The 19,096-nt window shown below is 44.1% G+C and overlaps 1 protein-coding gene across 4 annotated transcripts in view; it reads left to right on the forward strand.

Moving 5' to 3' along the window:
- Positions 1-19,096, forward strand: part of cpne5b (copine Vb) — a 103,551-nt gene that overhangs the window by 58,058 nt on the left and 26,397 nt on the right. For all 4 annotated transcript variants that reach the window (XM_084704326.1, XM_084704323.1, XM_084704324.1 and 1 more), the window contains 3 exons: positions 7,546-7,609; positions 16,294-16,397; positions 18,269-18,373. In XM_084704326.1, the coding sequence (XP_084560452.1) occupies positions 7,546-7,609; positions 16,294-16,397; positions 18,269-18,373 (273 nt within the window). The remainder of the gene's footprint in view (positions 1-7,545; positions 7,610-16,293; positions 16,398-18,268; positions 18,374-19,096) is intronic.

Genomic DNA, 19,096 nt, shown 5'->3' on the forward strand with positions numbered 1-19,096 from the left:
TTGCCATGGTAATACTCCCTGGGTTAGGGAGTTGCCATGGTAATACTCCCTGGGTTAGGGAGTTGCCATGGTAATACTCCCTGGGTTAGGGAGTTGCCATGGTAATACTCCCAGGGTTAGGGAGTTGCCATGGTAATACTCCCAGGGTTAGGGAGTTGCCAGGTAAAGATTTGTGCAGCTGGGTTTCTCTTGCTGCTTTCTTTCTTTCTGTGTCTGATGAGGTTTCCTTTACTCAGTGGTTTGTGTGTTCGTTTTCTCTTGTTTTCCTCTGAAGACTGGTGTAATTAAAAATTCATTCCGTTGTTCACAGTCGAGGCGGTACGTGTGTCTATTGGGTGTGTCCAGAGATCTCTTTCACACAGACTTTACTCCGTAGCTCTCCGGGAAACACCCACGCACAAAACCCTCATCTTGTTTCTTCCTGGTCCACAATTGCATTTCAACAGTGAGGTTCCTCTGTAAAATCCCCCTTTAATATCAGTTTGATAACAAGCCTGTCTCATTCCCTCCAGGCCTCCAAAGCCTAATGGGCTACTGGAGGCATTATGCATGCAGGGAGGGGGAGGATGCACACTGACTCTGCTTTCACACTGTTCCCAATAGAGCACAGCTCTTCAGGGGGGAAGAGGGGCACAGTTTAATCTCATCAGGAACAGTTCTAAGACCAAAAGTCTTATTGCCTTGGCTATCTGGTGGTTACAAGGCTCTGGGATTTTCAATAATAGAGGGGAACAATAACCTTTTGCTACCCTCAGTGTTGGAGAAGCCTGCACTCCCCCAGTACACTGCTGGTAACGAAGCTGTGTGCTACATGTTTCCACCTCGTGTGTGGACAACACGATGAGGAACATACTTCTGTGCCTCAGTCGTGTTCAGTGAGAGGATGTTGAGGGAGCCTGTGCTCATCTTCTCCAGTAGGGGACATACAAGAGGAGTAGGAGGACAGGGGTCCAGGTACCTCTGTTGTCCCTCTTTGTTTCTGGGTATCGAGCTGCATAGAGTCGTGAATGGGCTCTGATTCGATCATCGCCTGCCCCCCTCATTTCTCTCCACAGGCCCAGCTACACAACATTATCTGCATTCACACGATCAGATTGGGGCAAGGGTTTGGATGTTACAGGGATGCAGATTGCGCTGCAGATTCATATCCTTCCTGGAGAGCTGATGCAGTGAAACGATAAATCACATATTCATGAAACAGCTGCTCACCCCTGGGGATGGAGGGAGCTTGTTGATCGCACACTTACAACAAACAACATCTCTGAAACCCATATGTCACGAAAAGAAGACTAAAGGCCCTTGCTCACCGAGTCCGAAATTTGTGTCCGAAATGTACGCACGTAAAAAAATACATTTACATTTATGTATTCCTTTAGCAGACACTTTTATCCAAAGCGACTTCCAAGAGAGAGCTTTACAAAAGTGCATAGATCACTGATAATAACAAGATAGCCCCAAAAACATTGCTGGTAGCCAAAACATGAATCACATATTGTGAACAACCAAAAATAAGTGCCAAAGGTAGAGCATGTAATTAAGCAAGTTACAATTAAACAACGTGAATCGCTAGTGTACCTGCAAGTGCACCTGTAGAAAAGCAAGCAACAGTAAAAAATATTTCACAGCGAGTACAACAATGTATATCAGTTACCACTAACCAACAAGAGCAACAAGTCTCTAAGCAAGAGTCATTGTGATCCTTGAGGAAACTAACATTGGGTCCAGCAAACCATTATTAAGTACCGCAGTACTCCCGGAACAAGTGAGTCTAGATCATTTTCTTAATGGTGGAGAGACAGTCAGGGCCTCATGTACTAACGCTTTTGTGCCCACTTCAGGTGTATTTGTTTCGTAATTTGCGCATAAAAGCATGGCGAGGTATGTACAAACATGGCTCACTGAGGTAAAAGCGCAGACTGCCTGTCACTGAAAATGGCAAATTGCGCTTTTTGTGTCGTGCATATGCATTCACGGGAGGGTCAGGGGAAAGTGGGAGTTCCCCATAAAAAGATGGGCGGTGATGCGTTAAGTGGCCTAATTATGTATTCCGCGGTATGTACAAAAACCGCCTGTCAAAGCACACCTCTATTTTGCATTGAAAATTGTACTCTTTATAAAAGCAGGCGTAAACCAGGATGCGCATATGCCTCCTGGTGAAATGACAGCCCTAACCGAGCAAGACTAAGACAAAGGCCAAAGGATCTTTGCCACAAGGATCACACTTTTTGAATTGAGTTGAACACAAAATCATTACGCGTTACAGATTAAGCAGTCATGCAATATTACAGTTACTGGAAGAAATCAAAGATTACATCAAATCTCCGACTCAGCGTTCACATTCCATTCCAGCAGTTGTTAAACACTTTGGTACATTACAAATATTGGCATCAGGATCATTTCAGACACTCATCGCTGTTTCAACTTTGGTGGCTGATCCATAATGGAAAGAGAGAATTCTCCTTAAGGAGGCCCATTCAATTGCGGGTTTAAATGCTTGCAATGTGCGGTATAGTGGGCGGAGAAAGGCACTGAATACCCGATGAATTGCAGGTTTCGTAAATACGACGTAAACTGAATTATCACAGCGTGCGAAATCTGAGGGTTGGCCATGGCGCTAAGTTTGCAAATGTAGGTACATGAGGCCCTCAGTTTCTCTTATGGAGGTGGGGAGTTGATTCCACCACTGGGGGGCCAGACAGAAGAAGAACTTGTGTTGGGACCGGGCGCTCTTGAGCGGTGGGACCACCAGGCGGTTGTCTGAAGAAGACCGTAGGTGGCGGGTGGGGGTGTAAGGCTTCAGGAGAGACTTGATGTAGTCGGGTGCAGTCCCGTTCACTGCTCGTAAGGTCAGTACCAGGGCATTGAATCTGATATGGGCGTTGATGGGTAGCCAGTGGAGGGAGATGAGGAGCGGGGTAACATGGGAGCGTCTGGGTAGATTGTATACCAGGCGGGCCGCCGCGTTCTGAATCCTCTGAATCCTCCGGGTTGCGCATGCTGGGAGACCGGCGAGCAGCGAGTTGCAGTAGTCCAACTTGGAGAGGACAAGTGCTTGGACTAGCACTTGTCCTATCCAAGTTGGACTATTAATAAATATGACCTCACGTTATGTCAATCGCGCTTACACACTGCCTCTGAAACTTTCGTCCATCAAAAAAAGTTTGCATCTGGTTCAATTTTCTGCGTTTTTCACATCCATAGCCAGCCTAGTTTTTTTGTCACTTCAAAGCCATTGAATTTTGAGGCTGATGATTGCGAAAAAACGCACAAGAAAAAATGTTGCACTCTGTGCATGGGCCTTTAGACTTCTCTCAATATCTGCGACTTTACGGTAAGGGCAAGAGCTCGCTGACGTTTTGTGACCCGTCCTTGATACATTTGCCCCACAAACTTGACCCTCTCATGGCTAGCCTTTTCATCCTTGAAGGCCATACAATACTAGCCGTGTGACGAAGCTCATTAGGCGGTGGTCTGTTGGGGTCAGATAGCTAAAGCTCCATTTGGGCTCTTCTGTTTGCCTCCATTGCTATTTCACATCATTATGAAAACCTGCTATTTCTGGTTGGCCCAGAGTGGAAATTGATTTGGAAATGGATGAGTGGAGAGGTGAGGGAGAAAGAAAGGAAGCTGGGGGGGTTGTGGTGTGTGTGTGTTTGTGTGTGTGTGTGTGTGTGATGGTGAAGGGGTGCTCAGAAGTGTTAGAAGAGATTGCCCGGGCATTTCCTGCTTCACTAATGCCTGTTGCCCTGGTCCTGTGGATCTGTAGATGTTTCTTCATTCACATACAACCCCCCCACCTACTTCCTGCACTTGCACGCACACACACTCTCACACACACACACAGCTTCTATGTTTCCTAATGGCCTGACACAGCTGGAGTGCACCCTTTCTGGTCCTTTCTGTCTTCAAGTGCTTGTGTGAGGAAAACACATCTGTGTGATCTTTCGCATGGAAGATCTAACCTAACCCTTTCACATGGAGAAAATCCATAATGATGTAAATTCTCTCAACCCTCAACCTACAAAAAAATGCTTGTGAGTATACATACAGACACACCAGTGGTCAGTTAGATAAGGGATCAGAGAGGGAGAGTGCATGAGTAGAAACAAACAAGATGGACTACATCAACATGTTTGGAGGTCTGCTTGTGTTCTGAAGCCTGAAGAGGCTGTGTGCTTGCGACGGGAAAACCAAACTAAAACATTGAAAAGGGAATACCATTTGGTATGGTAATCATTTAAGTTGTTACATTTGAACCTTTTGAACAGCATTTTCATCAGAACTGTAACAAAAAAACATTGATTACAATGTAGGTACCACAAGGCACTGACACAGTAATGGTCTGGTTGTGGATATTAATGTAACTGCTAGACTTGGTGGGCAATGACCAGGTAATGCTTGGCAAGTCTCTTATTGAGTGATCTAAGTGTGTGTGGTTGTGTTTGCATGGGTACATACTCCTCTCCTTTTCCATCCCCATTGAAGACATGTTTGACAGCAGCAATATGTATTAAACCTGCAGCTGTTCTCAATTGCCTCAGGGACCTTAAACCAGACCTTGGAGGATGAGGAGGAATAGAGGAGACAGGAGAAGACAGATATACAGAGAGGAGACAGAAATACAGAGAGGACAGATATACAGAGAGAGGATGTGGAGAGAGAGGGAGAGGAAGTGGAGAGAGGGAGAGGAAGTGGAGAGAGGGAGAGGAAGTGGAGAGAGGGAGAGGAAGTGGAGAGAGGGAGAGGAAGTGGAGAGAGGGAGAGGAAGTGGAGAGAGGGAGAGGAAGTGGAGAGAGGGAGAGGAAGTGGAGAGAGGGAGAGGAAGTGGAGAGAGGGAGAGGAAGTGGAGAGAGGGAGATGGTAGGATCTGTGAAACAGGAATTGATATTCCTTTGGATGCTTCTTTATTAGCGTACAGCCTTGGGTTTGATACACATGCATACACTCTTACACACACATGCATACACTCTCTCTTACACACACACACACTGCTCTCCCATAAGAAGAACCTAGGTCCTACACACATACAGGCACACACACTGCTCTCCCAGTAGAAAGAAGTCCCAGCTTGATGAATGAGCCAATTATAAACAGAGTCAATGGAAACACTAAAAAACCCAGATCATACAGATTGACAGATTCTAAAGGGTAGCATCCTCTCTCACACACACACACACACACACACACACACACACACACACATTACAGGAACAATAGACATGCTATTCCAGCGGCAGGGTTCTCAGAAATGGAGCCTGATAGACATTTGTGAAACACAGACACTACAGCTAAGGTTCCATATTGAGGTTAATGAGAAGAAATGCAGGTGTTTAGAGACAGAACAATAAAGACGGATGCAGCTGCAGTTATGGTTTGGTCAGCACTTTCAGTGAAATTCTCTCCAAAAACAAAACAATGATTGAAACAGACAATTCAGTGAGTTGGATTGCTATGACATGAGATGATTTGGGTAATATAGAGTACCAGTGCACCAGCTGGTTAGGTTGAGTTAATCAATGTTTTCCTGATTATGTATTTGTATGGACAGAGATAGTGAAGAGTGACAGAATATGTACAATAGAGACAGGGGATGACACGTCCCTTGGTTTCAGGCTAGCGTTTCAGAGAATATCAACCTAACTGTCATGAACTCATAGAAGTAGGCACCTAATTCTAGCAGTTACAATCCTGTTGTTTATGGTTATTCTATAGATAGCATGGAAGAAAACATTTTTTATATTCATATTGGACTTGTAATCATATTGGAGGAGGAGGAGGAACAACTGGGGAGGTCTGTAACGTTGGACAATGCCATCTAGAGACTTGGAGATTGGTTACATGCTTTTGACATTGCTTTAAAGGTGAAATTGTGGTACATTTGAGTATATCCAAAAAGAAAGAGGGGCAGTTCGAGATGACAGAGAATGGAATATTTACCCATTTGTTTTGTTAAGAGGATACATTTATAATAACACATGAAATTATTTAAAAAAATGCCAAGCTGAAGGCAGAATTCACCATTGCTTCACTGGACATCTCAGTGGATTTATTTTAAAATGTCTGGGATGCCCAAGTGGCTCTCAGAATAATTACGCTTACCACGACAGCCAGGGTTTGAATCCTGCCCAGGCCCTTTGCTGTGTGTCATCCCTCTCTCTATCCCTACATTTCCTGTTGCTATATACTGTCTCAACAAAGGCAGAAATTGGCAAAAAATAGGTCTTCCCCCCAAAAAAACTGTAATTTTCCAGCCATTGCTCTTCAATTTTAACTGTCAGACGTTGACCTGAGGAGGTTTGTCTGCTACTGCTGAGAACTCAAGACAAGCTGTCATTACACACTGAGGAAGAAGAAAGAAATTGTGTGTGTCAACATGTGTATAGTGTCTGTGTGTAAACATGTGTATGTGTGTCTGTGCATTGTGAATAAAGCTTGTGTACCAGTGCATCTGTGTTGATGTGTGTATGTGCACATGGAAGGGAGATTCACAGCTGTGGAGAATGCCTCAGGTACCTGCCTGTGACTGTTTCTGTTCACCTATACAAGTGTTGCTTCTGTTCACCTATACAAGTGTTGCTTCTGTTCACCTATACAAGTGTTGCTTCTGTTCACATATACAAGTGTTGCTTCTGTTCACATATACAAGTGTTGCTTCTGTTCACCTATACAAGTGTTGCTTCTGTTCACCTATACAAGTGTTGCTTCTGTTCACCTATACAAGTGTTGCTTCTGTTCACCTATACAAGTGTTGCTTCTGTTCACCTATACAAGTGTTGCTTCTGTTCTCTATTAGCATTGTCTGACACAAAGCATTTATTGAGCAGTAAAACCTCAAATCAGAAGTCTCATAACAAAGCACTAAAACAGCAAGGATTTTCTCAATGAAAACATTAAAAATAAAATGTCATTTAGCTGAGCTTACAGATCTGGAGATGGAGCACAGAGCTATCGTGTGGTAATGACATGCTGTGACTGAAGATTGCTTGTGACAGTATGCAACTGTCTGTACAATTCTCCCTGTTCCCTGAGAACATGTGATTCTGAAGTACTTTCATAAACTGCCTTGGGTTCCAATGACTGAGGCAGCCAGTGGTCTGGTTAGAACATAAAATGATCTGTTTAGAACCATGGACAGCAACAGACTTCAGTTTGAATAGGATCTGTTCAGAACCATGGACAGCAGAACTTCAGCACCATATGTTCACAGACTTCACTGCAATAATGATATCAAATAATATCAAACACCCCTCCTGGGGCCATTCTGGTTCTCCTCCGGGCCTCACAATGAGGGTCTTTGCATCAATGACCTTCACTCGTCAGAATATCGCCAGGAACCAATTATAACCTTTCACTTTTCTTTTACTACTGACGTTAAGCAAATATATTGCTAAGCAAAAAACTGAGATGATTTTTTTAAAATTAGTTTTTGATCCAACTGCTGTGATATGTTTGAATGATATGTTTGTATGATATGTTTGAATGATATGTTTGTATGATATTGTGTTGCTAATTTCAACTGATGATGCCCCTTGTTGTGTCCTCCAGAGGGATCCTTGGGAAGAAATGTGGCTCCATCATCTTGTCTGCAGAGGAGCTGGGAAACTGCAGAGTGAGCAATACAGCCTACACACCTCTCTGTACTATTACACCTTTCAAACTGCACCCTACAGCCTACACTGTCATACTGTGCTTCATTACACTGTTAAGCACCACATCTCCCTGTACACCACTACACCACGCGTCCAAAACTAACTTTTTGGCTCACCTGCCTAACCCTAATCCTATGCAAAGATTCAAATAGTTTAGATAAATAATGAATTGCCATAATCTTCAAACAGGATTTTGATGATACAATATCCAAGCTTGTGTAACGGAGTGAGAACCGTGGAACTTGCTCCTCAGGTATGTAGCAGGCCACCCGCTTCAAGAGATAGCTTTTCGTTGGCAGTGTTTCCGCTATGTTGAATTTATGCCGCCACGGCATACAAAAGGCCGTCTATCAGCAGAGTGCATGTCGGAGCATAGCACGGACACACGTTCACAGTGCGAGCGGGCACGTGTGCCACTCGGCGTTAAAGGGAGAGGAAGCAAAGAGACTGCCGCTGTACAAAGGATAACTAGCCAAAGACTAGCTTGAGATCGCGTGTGGGCGTCCTTGATAACTTTAAGTCGTATAAATTATGTTGTCTGTTCATTTAAACCTGTTATTGTATTAGTCTATAGTTCTTCCAAATGTAAATTGTTAACTGGTGATTTTCGTTGTTTGTATTCTTTACCTGCTTGCTAAATTGCACGTGGCTGTTGATTCGATAGCGATTGCTGAACGCCCCTAGCCTGGCTCTGCCCTCCTACGTACTCACGCTCAATTTGGATTTTGCTTCTGTACTAGGTCTGGGAGTTTGACTTTAAAGTCGGTTTTCAGAAACACATTTTTTGTAGGTCCAATCAGCAAACAGAGGGAGTGGCTGAGAACGATGACGTTAATGTTGTGCACTAGTTAGAGTAGTTCAGTAATGGCGGCGGAGAAAGATGCGAGCAAAGTTAGTTATTCTGCGGTTGTGGCAACGCTGCCGAATATCCATAAGTTAAAGCCGGAGCAAGAACATTCCTTGCTGAGTTTTGTTGGTGGCCATAATGTTGTAGCCCTCCTCCCCACGGGGTTCGGGAAAACTGATTTTCCAGCTACGGCAGCTAGCTCCGTTACAGTAGTGGTGAAGGAGTTGGCTAAGACGAACGCTTGCGATTGGTTATGGCAGATCAGAGTGGCTCTGGGCAGATCCAAAAGTTTTAAACTTCAACAGAGGACCCGCCTTCAAGTAAGTTAACGCTTTTCAATGGGGCGATCCCAGACCCTCTGTACAAATGAAATGTACGAGGGTCTGGTTAGGACCAGGCTACAACGCCCTTGCCCTTGCTCATCTTTGTATTTTAGGTGCCTATGCTGAAGTAGTTACACTGCATTAAGATAATGTAATTAATAGTGGGTTTATTGTTATGATATGCTATAGAATGCTTAGCCTATATGTCAAGATCAAATTAAGCAGACAATTCCGTTTCATACGTAAAACATTTGTAAAACATATTTTTTTAATTCACTCTTAAGGCCTCTGCACACTGGACGCATTCTTTTCTTGCAATTAATTTGCACGTTAACAATAGTTTTCAAACTGTATCCAGCAACATTATTTCTCTGAAAAATGTTGCGGCATACATATTTTCGGATCCAGTTTGATCATTCTGAGGTTTCGCTTCCGTCATCTGACCAATCAAAAGGCAAGTTGTTGACCACGTCAGAACATAAAACATGGCGGATAGTATCATTGTATTTGTATCTCAGTACCCGGTTTTATAAAAATCAAAGAAACTACAAGGCAACGACTTTAAAGATAACGTGTGGAGAGGAAAAGCAAGGCAGCTTCAGTATGGAGAAGGACTGTGTTCAGTGTGTGACATGGAGAAGGAGAGTGGAGAGAGAGAGAGAGGTGGAGGGAGAGGTAGAGAGACAGAGAGAGGTGGAGGGAGAGGTAGAGAGACAGAGAGAGGTGGAGGGAGAGGTAGAGAGACAGAGAGAGGTGGAGGGAGAGGTAGAGAGACAGAGAGAGGTGGAGGGAGAGGTAGAGAGACAGAGAGAAGATTCACTATGTTAATTGATATTCTCTAATTTCCCACTTGGTGTAACCACCCCTGTAGCTACAATAGAAGGATGGGGATCATAACCCAGGCCTGAATGGTGCTGCTAATTTAAACTCAGACCTCTGGATGACCTTCTAGCTCACAGTCTGGGGAAATATGACCACCAAAAGGACAATAGATACTAAGACATTCGCGCTCTGTGTCTCACACATAAACAAATGCACCTATACACTTAATACAAATAAACACACCAACCCATATCCTCCACACACATTAACCCTCAATCCGCATGTACTGAAATATGAACCTACATGAAGGAGAGGTTTCTGTGATACAGTCTCTTAGATCTTTGCTGTATGTCAGAGAGCAGTTTGGATCCTGTGGGCTGTGGGGCTGTGGTCTGTGCTCGTGGCTCATGGGGGCCTATTTGAGACTGAGTCAAATCAGCTTTTGTCAGGTTCCATCAGAAGGTTTTTTGTTTGATGGGCCCCATAGGCCAGTGATTGTGACAGACAGGCACTCACCATTCAAAGCTATTTTTAAGTGAATCACCCGAATACATAGAACCACAGCAGAAAGCTGAAACAGACATATGGTAGAGCTGCTGAATCGTGGGTTGGGATGTGCTTGATGGAGTACCCACAATCTAGACATGTGTGCACACACAAACACACACACACACTTTCATTCAATTTTAAACTTGAGAGTCTGCTTTATGTCCGGCACATCAATGGTAAGTAATTTCAGGGTCTTTTGTCTCTTCGACACACACACACCTTCGTCACAGTTGCTCAGGCATCAATCGAATCTGGCAAGATTTCTTGCCTTGTTTGTTCCCTACTTTCTCTCTCATCCCTTTCTTTGTTGTACTCCTGGGCTTTGATTCATCCTCTCCTTTCTTTTCCTCGCACAATTCCCCCTATTCCATTCATCTTTTATGCCCCCTCTTACATTAAAGCGGTCGTTGTAGACTGCGATTCAAAAAGGAAGCCCTGTTCTGTCCTGTTCTAATTGAACAGCAACCATTTTGGACTGGAGAGACCACTCTTACTACAGCTGCACCTTGATGGTGTATAAACAGTTAAAACCTGCTCATAAGTTCCTTGTTGATGCATTATGACTTGTTATTTAAAACCAGAGTTTTATATTGTGTAATTATAGCCAAAATAATATGCATGTTTTTAAAATTCTGTTTGAAAGATAACAGGGTTGCTTTCTGGGTTGTTTTCCGTAAATGGAATAGGCTTTTTACTCCACCCTCCAGCCAGCCAGCCCACCTGCCCTCCTAATCACTTGTTCCATTTGTCATATTTTCTATTTCTAATGACTATTCTTTTTCTGTCCACTATCTTTTCCTGTCCACTATATAATAGTACACTAATGCACCAACAAGAACTCTGCAGTACACACACACACACACACACACAGAGCACTCACTGTGGCCAGCTGAACTCAGTATTCCCTGAGGAGTTTTTCCCCACCTCCTTGTTAAATATTGATGCACTCATTTTCTTATCCTTAAGTACTGGCAGTTGATCACACAGTTTTACGTGTTTGCCTGCCACTGTTTCCTAATGAAGCAAGAACAGCTGAATATTTAATGCACATGACAGAATTCCATCAACAGAAACGTTTTATGTACCTCCAGTGTGTGTGTGTGGTTCCCTCCAGTGTGTGTGTGTGGTTCCCTCCTGTGTGTGTGTGTGGTTCCCTCCTGTGTGTGTGTGTGGTTCCCTCCTGTGTGTGTGGTTCCCTCCTGTGTGTGTGTGTGGTTCCCTCCTGTGTGTGTGTGTGGTTCCCTCCTGTGTGTGTGTGTGGTTCCCTCCTGTGTGTGTGGTTCCCTCCTGTGTGTGTGTGTGGTTCCCTCCTGTGTGTGTGGTTCCCTCCAGTGTGTGTGTGTGGTTCCCTCCTGTGTGTGTGGTTCCAGCCTTGTGAGGGACAGTAAACCACTAGCAGAAGCAGCTAGCCTGTAGTGTTATCACCCACCATCTGTGCATCTACACAAAATAGTTTATAAAAGTACTGAATTACCTTTTTCAAATTTTTCCACAAATTGGTGGATAATTGAGAGGAACTCAAAGTGTGAGTTTACATGAGTTGCATTAAAGCCACAAAAAAACTGACTAAAGACTTGTGATTTCATACCTGATTTTGACACTAGTTTAGGGATTGAACAATGCATGTCAGTAGTGGAAGAATACCTTTCGCTGAATAGGATCACGTTGTTTAACTGGTTAATGTTTTTAACTTTTCAGTTGTGCATCCATTCACTTTATGGGTAAGTGTTAGGAAAAGACAGCTTTGACAAAAGTGTGTGTTCCTTTACATCTGACTGAACCCCAAAACAACAGTGTTTCTTGCCGCAACAAGCAGCTCTATAGCTCACTTTGTTCAAATCAAATGTATTTGTATAGCGCTTTTAACACGCAAGCATGTCACAGAGGGCTTCACATACGCCCATAGAACTGCCCCTCAACCAACCTAAACCCTCAAGGATTTGTTGTCCCACAAAAATAGCACGTGTGTACAAATGTGCGCGTTTGTTACTGTTGAAAGAACCAGCAGTTTAGTGGCATATATTCAAAGATAACTTGTGCTGGGTCTAAATCAGGCCATGTTCAGTCAGGTTAATTTCTGAATCCCAGAAATGTATTTTACTTTCTGTGTGTATTTTCAAAAGTAGTCATGCAGGTTGGTACTTTATTAATCCTCAAGAGAAATTGTGGCGTTACATATCAGCTAGCATCATTCGTTAGATTGCCTGACATGTGTTTTGATGACAGGGACAACCCTTACAGGACAACAAATGATCCGTTTAAAACCACTCACAAATGAATAACTAAACTACTCATCTCAAATAAATACAATAATTACAGACAACCAATCATACACACACATGGATAAAAAAAACTGAGAGATTAGCAGCATAGTAGAAACAATTCAGTGTAACAGTTCAGTTTCGTCAGTTCTGGGGTGTGGCAGAGTTAATAAGTCTGACAGCTTCTGGGATGAAGCTGTTCTTTAACCTGGTTGTTCTGGTTCCGATGCTGCGCAGCCTACTGCCCCAGGGGAGAGGGACAAATAGTCAATTGGCAGGATGGGAAAAGTCATTCACGATGCTGGTAGCCCTGGATCTGCAACTGTTGATGTATGTGTCACCGATTGCCGGGAGACTGCATTCAGTAACTTTCTCTGCTGTCTTAGCAGTTTCCATACCACACTGTAACACACGAGGTGAGAATGCTTGTAAACTTGTACCAGTGCAAAAAGGTATCGGGCCACATTCTATTGCTTTGACAAAAAAGGAACAGTTATACAAACCAGCTATGTTTTCTTGATGAAAGGCTGTTTTCAGTTTTTCCTGGCGTCTTGAGCTGTCAATGTATTTTTCTCTTTCTCTTGCTTATTCTGTCTCTCTTGGACCCAAACACACGCCTCTGTTTGTTCACAGAGCATTGTACTGCACAAGGACTGAAGGAGCAGCATTACCAATGTTTCCATAACCCAAACACAGCTCGCCCGGCTCCACCGGCCCGGCCAGGCCTACGGGTGAAGTGTGGCACGTAGACAAGGGGCTTAAAATGTATCAGTAGGAGGGAGGGAAAATTCCCCAGAGAAAGGAAAGGAAACAATATGTATGGCAGCAAGAGATGGATGAGGAGGTTTTGGTCCATGGTGCCAGCGGGGGTGTCAGGGAGCAGATAGCTGCCTCTTTGTGAGGCATGGTGGGATGGCTGGAGGACTGATGGTGGGTGGGGGCGGAAGGTTGTTGATAAACTTCTCTCTGGCTCTGCCAGTGGACCAGAGTTGAGTGCCCAAGGCCTTCTGGAGCGGAGTGTGTTTGAGCCTAGTGAAGCCTGTCTAAGTGTGATAATATAATATGGGCCATCATCAGGAAGCACATGTTTGCACACTTACTGTGCACATTTGCTCACATACAACAATCTTGTACTGGAACGCTTAGAGGCAGAAAGGCTCAGAAGCATGCACAGTGACAGCCAAACACACTCTTATTCTACATCCCTTGTTCCCACACCACACACACACACCAAACTTGTCACACCCCCCTCCAACACACACTCGGGCTTGAGGTGCTACAACATTAAAAAGCCATTAGCCTGTCATTACTGGGCCTGACGCTGTCCAGCAGAGCCCTGCAGCCCCACAACAACACCCAGTGCTGCTAAAGCCCTACTGTTCCAGCCAGCCAGCCAGCCCACCTGCCCTACCACATCTCTATAAAGAAGATCCCACTCCAAACCCGCACTTCCACACTGGCACAGTCACACTGATTGCTGAGAGAATGCAAGGATGGAGAACAAGATTCTAGTGGATGAGCAAAAGGCTCACTTGGGGAGGATTCATATTTGTTAGGGTTTGGGATCATGAACAAGTGCAAAGAAAGCGCAGAGTCAGCCTTGTTTGGAAAAGTTGCAAAAAAAGGATTGAACTTTATTGTTACAATTTATCTCAGGCCATTTTGTCTTTAATTTATTCAAAGTGTTTGCCATGGCGGTTTGTGCAAATTTGTCATAATAAACAATAGTTTTTTAAGCTTCTGGAGAAGGTTGTCCAAAATTCACGGATATTCAACATTTGATGAATCTTTTGTCTTGCCAACAAAACATTTGCATGCTAATTTGCATTCCTGCTATGATATCTGCCTAATGGAGGTTTACAAACTAACCATGATGGCTCCTCTAGAGATTAGATGGGCTAATATTCCTTGAAACAAATCACTGTTCATTAGGAGTACACCCACACCTAAACACACTCAGAAACACACACACTCAGATAAACACACACACTCAGATAAACACACACACTCAGATGAACACACCCCAAATTACAAATGCATTCGGCTTGGCAAAGCATTACAAAATACATTTGCAATTTATACCCCTGTGAATATTGTATAGCAAATACACTTTGCACCATCATTCACTCTGGCAGGAAAGTGAGAGTAGATTGGTTAATTGAAGCTTTTTGTGTGTCTGTCAGAAGTAACGACCATAGAAATCAGTGTATCAGATAAATAGCAGGAGTGGATACTTAGCCTTTATAACACAACATGACGTCTGAGCATGAATTTTCTTTGAGTGTGCGTCATGCTAGGTGGCCTTGCAGCGATTTGATGCAGTGGTCAGGACCATTAGTGTTAGTGGTGTTACTGGTGAGAGCACATCATGGAGGATTAACAAACACACAGACTGAAGATCACAGAACAGCCCGCAGACACACTGGCACTGCACCCCCTAGAGTGTTCAACAGGAAATTCAAGAAAGTACATAACATACTCAGGCTTTACTAAACTGAAGAGTAGCATCACACAATTTACATTTTACTTCACTGCCTTCCTGGAAGAAATGTTCCCACACCAAGCTTCTTTTAGCGCACTTCATATGTACTGCTTGCTAGTGGGCTATGATTAGCTGAGTGTGTACGCTAATTACCTTATAAACTGTCAATGCTGTCTTCTTCCACACACATGGTGGGCCAGCAGGGGGTAAGGCCAGGGTTAGGGTATGAGGCATGGTCAGGGTAACACCATTGTCAGGGTTAGGGTTAGGGTATGAGGCATGGTCAGGGTAACACCATTGTCAGGGTTAGGGTTAGGGTATGAGGCATGGTCAGGGTAACACCATTGTCAGGGTTAGGGTTAGGGTAGGAGGCATGGTCAGGGTAACACCATTGTCAGGGTTAGGGTTAGGGTAGGAGGCATGGTCAGGGTAACACCATTGTCAGGGTTAGGGTTAGGGTAGGAGGCATGGTCAGGGTAACACCATTGTCAGGGTTAGGGTTAGGGTAGGAGGCATGGTCAGGGTAACACCATTGTCAGGGTTAGGGTTAGGGTAGGAGGCATGGTCAGGGTAACACCATTGTCAGGGTTAGGGTTAGGGTAGGAGGCATGGTCAGGGTAACACCATTGTCAGGGTTAGGGTTAGGGTAGGAGGCATGGTCAGGGTAACCCCCTCGTCATGTTTAGCTATGGTTTTCCACCCAAGGACGTGCCTGCAGAGGGCCTGCTACTGCTAACCACAGACACACACACACACGTTCCCTCCTCTCTCATCTCTTCTCTTCCATCTCAATCCCCGTCATTCTCCATCCAGCCAACTACAGTCCCAGCGATGAAACATTCAATTAGACATGTCATTCATCTGCCTAATCAAAGACAACTCTACAGTTCTCTATACAGATGCTTCCCTATTGTGCCTTCCTGCTACCAGAGATAGCAGTTCAGGGCTATGATGAGTGTGTAACGTGTGTCTGTGTGTTTGGAAGGGTAGGTGCGGTTGTGATGGTCAGTCATTTTTATCTGTGTAAGAAGACACATACACACATGCTTTCACAAAAAACACATCAAACAATTATGAGACGCATGCACATTTGCGCAAATACTTATACACCCACACAAAGACAAAACCTCATGTTCATCATCAGTGAGATGAAACACACACTTACACACACAAACAAAACATCTTATCACATTGTTATGCATGCTTGCACTCTGAGATGAAGGAGAGTACAGCTGGTGTTGTGTTCATTAGGATGCAGAATATTAGATTTAGGATTCATCCTTGTGTTCTCTCACTGCAAATAAAGTTGAAGTCAACATTCAAATTTGTTCCCCTGCTTTTTTTTTCAACCGCAAATCAGGACAGCGCAACTATGCAGTTTTGTGCCAACAAGCTGGACAAGAAGGATTTCTTTGGCAAGTCAGACCCTTTTATGGTGTTCTACAGAAGCAACGAGGATGGAACGTAAGTTCTGTGATGTGGTTCTGTGTAATGTTCAGAAAAGTTGTTCCTATGGACTAGCTGTACACGCTGTGGACATCACAGAAACCAACAAACAACATGCACTACATGTACACCAGTGACACTGCAGTGTAGGTAGTGAACAACATGCACTACATGTACACCAGTGACACTGCAGTGTAGGTAGTGAACAACATGCACTACATGTACACCAGTGACACTGCAGTGTAGGTAGTGAACAACATGCACTACATGTACACCAGTGACACTGCAGTGTAGGTAGTGAACAACATGCACTACATGTACACCAGTGACACTGCAGTGTAGGTAGTGAACAACATGCACTACATGTACACCAGTGACACTGCAGTGTAGGTAGTGAACAGAAGTACTGCAATCCCTACAGTACCATTAAGCACAAGACACCTCACTGCCATGCACTCATCTTTCCAGTATGTTTTCCAGATTTCCAGACAGTACTACCTCACCATCAAACCCCCCCAAAACTCAACTTTTTGATCTGTCGTTCAGTGTTTACTGACCCCAGTCCTGTGGACTGTCTGTGGACTCCCTAAAAAAGTTGTCTGCATAGACTGTTCCAGCCAAGGACATATTTAAGGCCTGTGAGGCTTCCTCCCCCACCTACAAACACACAACCATAACATGCATGTGTTAAGTCATTCCCAACTGAACGACTTCATACAGGATGTACAACACTATCAAGGGGACAGTAAGTACCAGAACATGGAGATTCATATCAAGTGCAGATGGATTCTTTGGGCATCACTTGTCACTGACCCCATGTAGATCTGAATAAATGTGTCTGGAAAGAAATGGAGAGATAATAGGGGGTGGTGTCTGAAGGAAGGTGCAGTAGGTACATCTGGACGTACATCACATCTGGTGCTGTCTGGAGATTGAGGCATTGCATTGACGTATGGTGCACATACACACACATGCACACTCACACACTGAACTGCATCATCCATCTGGCCATTTTACCAAGCAATAGAGAGATAAATAACAGCATGATACAATTAAGAAAACATACGGGACGAAAACCCTTTGTGGTCTCATAAATATGGAACACACATTCTCTCCCACCCAACGTCCAGGGAGCGGGGCATGCCTCCCAAGCCTCTTCCTGCTGACCGGGCTCCCTGGCGGCTCCAGGGCCTCGGCAGAGCCTGTTTATCCCAGCACTTCGTTAACTGTTAGCCTGACGCTGGTCGGGTGGACCCTGCAGATGTGCTAAGTGTCTAGCTACCATCAGTGCCAGAGAGAGGCACAAATGAAGGCGATGTGTGGCTACAGGGCAGAGAGAGGCACAAATGAAGGCGATGTGTGGCTACAGGGCTTGTTCAGTTTGAATGGCTCAGGGTGGCCAGTGAAGTGGGAGTACCCCTACTGCCACGGGGAAATGAGCTGTGTGTGTGTGTGTGTGTGTGTGTGTGTGTGTGTGTGTGTGTGTGTGTGTGTGTGTGTGTGTGTGTGTGTGTGTGTGTGTGTATAGAGGCTCAATTTAGCAGATGTGTCAAACTATGAAAACAACACAATGCAAATGTCCAATATGTGTGCGAGAGCAGGCATGAGTAGAAGGGCAGTGGAAAGATGGTCGTTATAGAAAGCTCATTTAGACAGGTCTATGTTTCTGTGAATTGCAATGAGATCTTTCAATCTCTGTCCATGTGTGTCTCTCTACTAATCATTTCTCTGTTATCCACCCTGTAAAACTTCTCTCTCCCTCCTTTGACATTTCTGTGCTCTGATATCTTTTTCCCTTTGCTCTTCTTCTTACCATTTTACACTTCTCCTCACGACCACTCTCCTTCCTTTCTCCCCTTTCTCTGTCTCCTTCTCTCTCTCCACCCCAGGTTTACTATCTGCCATAAAACAGAGGTGGTGAAGAACACTTTAAACCCGGTCTGGCAGTCCTTTACCATCCCAGTCAGAGCGCTTTGCAATGGGGACTTTGACAGGTTTGAGTCTTTCGTCCTCCTCTCCCTTCCTCCTCTCCCTCTCTCTCAACCTCTGCACCCCACCCCCAAGCTGTATATATATGTCAACGCAGACCCTGTAGTTTAATCCACCCCCTCTCACTGACCGGCTCATCAGTCTCTTACCCCTGGGCAGGGTTGGGTAGGTTACTTTTTAAATGTAATCCGTTAGTTACCAGTTACCCATTCACAATTGTAATCAGTAACGTAACTTTTGGATTACCCAGACTCAGTAATGTAATCTGATTACTTTTCATTACTTTTGGATTTCTTTCAAAACCTTGTTCATAACCAGTTGAAGTTTGTTTACATAACCTGGAATGAGACTAAATAAAAATACCCTTGAAACTGTTGCAGCAGGACATACAAAATAAATAGAAAGGTCACCCCAATTTGTGTCAATAAGGGCATTACTGTTAGTCACAGAGAAAATGACCAATGATAAAACAGCCAATTTTGCAATTAAAAGGATACATTTTTCAAGAGAAAATCGACTACTCCCAAATGTAAAAGTATCTCAAAGTAAATATTTTTCACAACGTATCTGTAATCCGATTAAAATTGTTTTTGCTAGTAAAGTAACGGATTACAGTTACAATTATTTTGTAATCAGAATACAGTAATCCGATTACTTGTAATGTCACTCCCCAACCCTGCCCCTGGGCCACCCCCTGTCACTGACCGGCTGGTCAGTAACTTACCCTA

The sequence above is a fragment of the Hypomesus nipponensis genome, chromosome 9, assembly GCF_054491055.1.
Source record: "Hypomesus nipponensis isolate SF chromosome 9, ASM5449105v1, whole genome shotgun sequence".
In the NCBI taxonomy this organism is placed as follows: Eukaryota; Metazoa; Chordata; class Actinopteri; order Osmeriformes; family Osmeridae; genus Hypomesus; species Hypomesus nipponensis.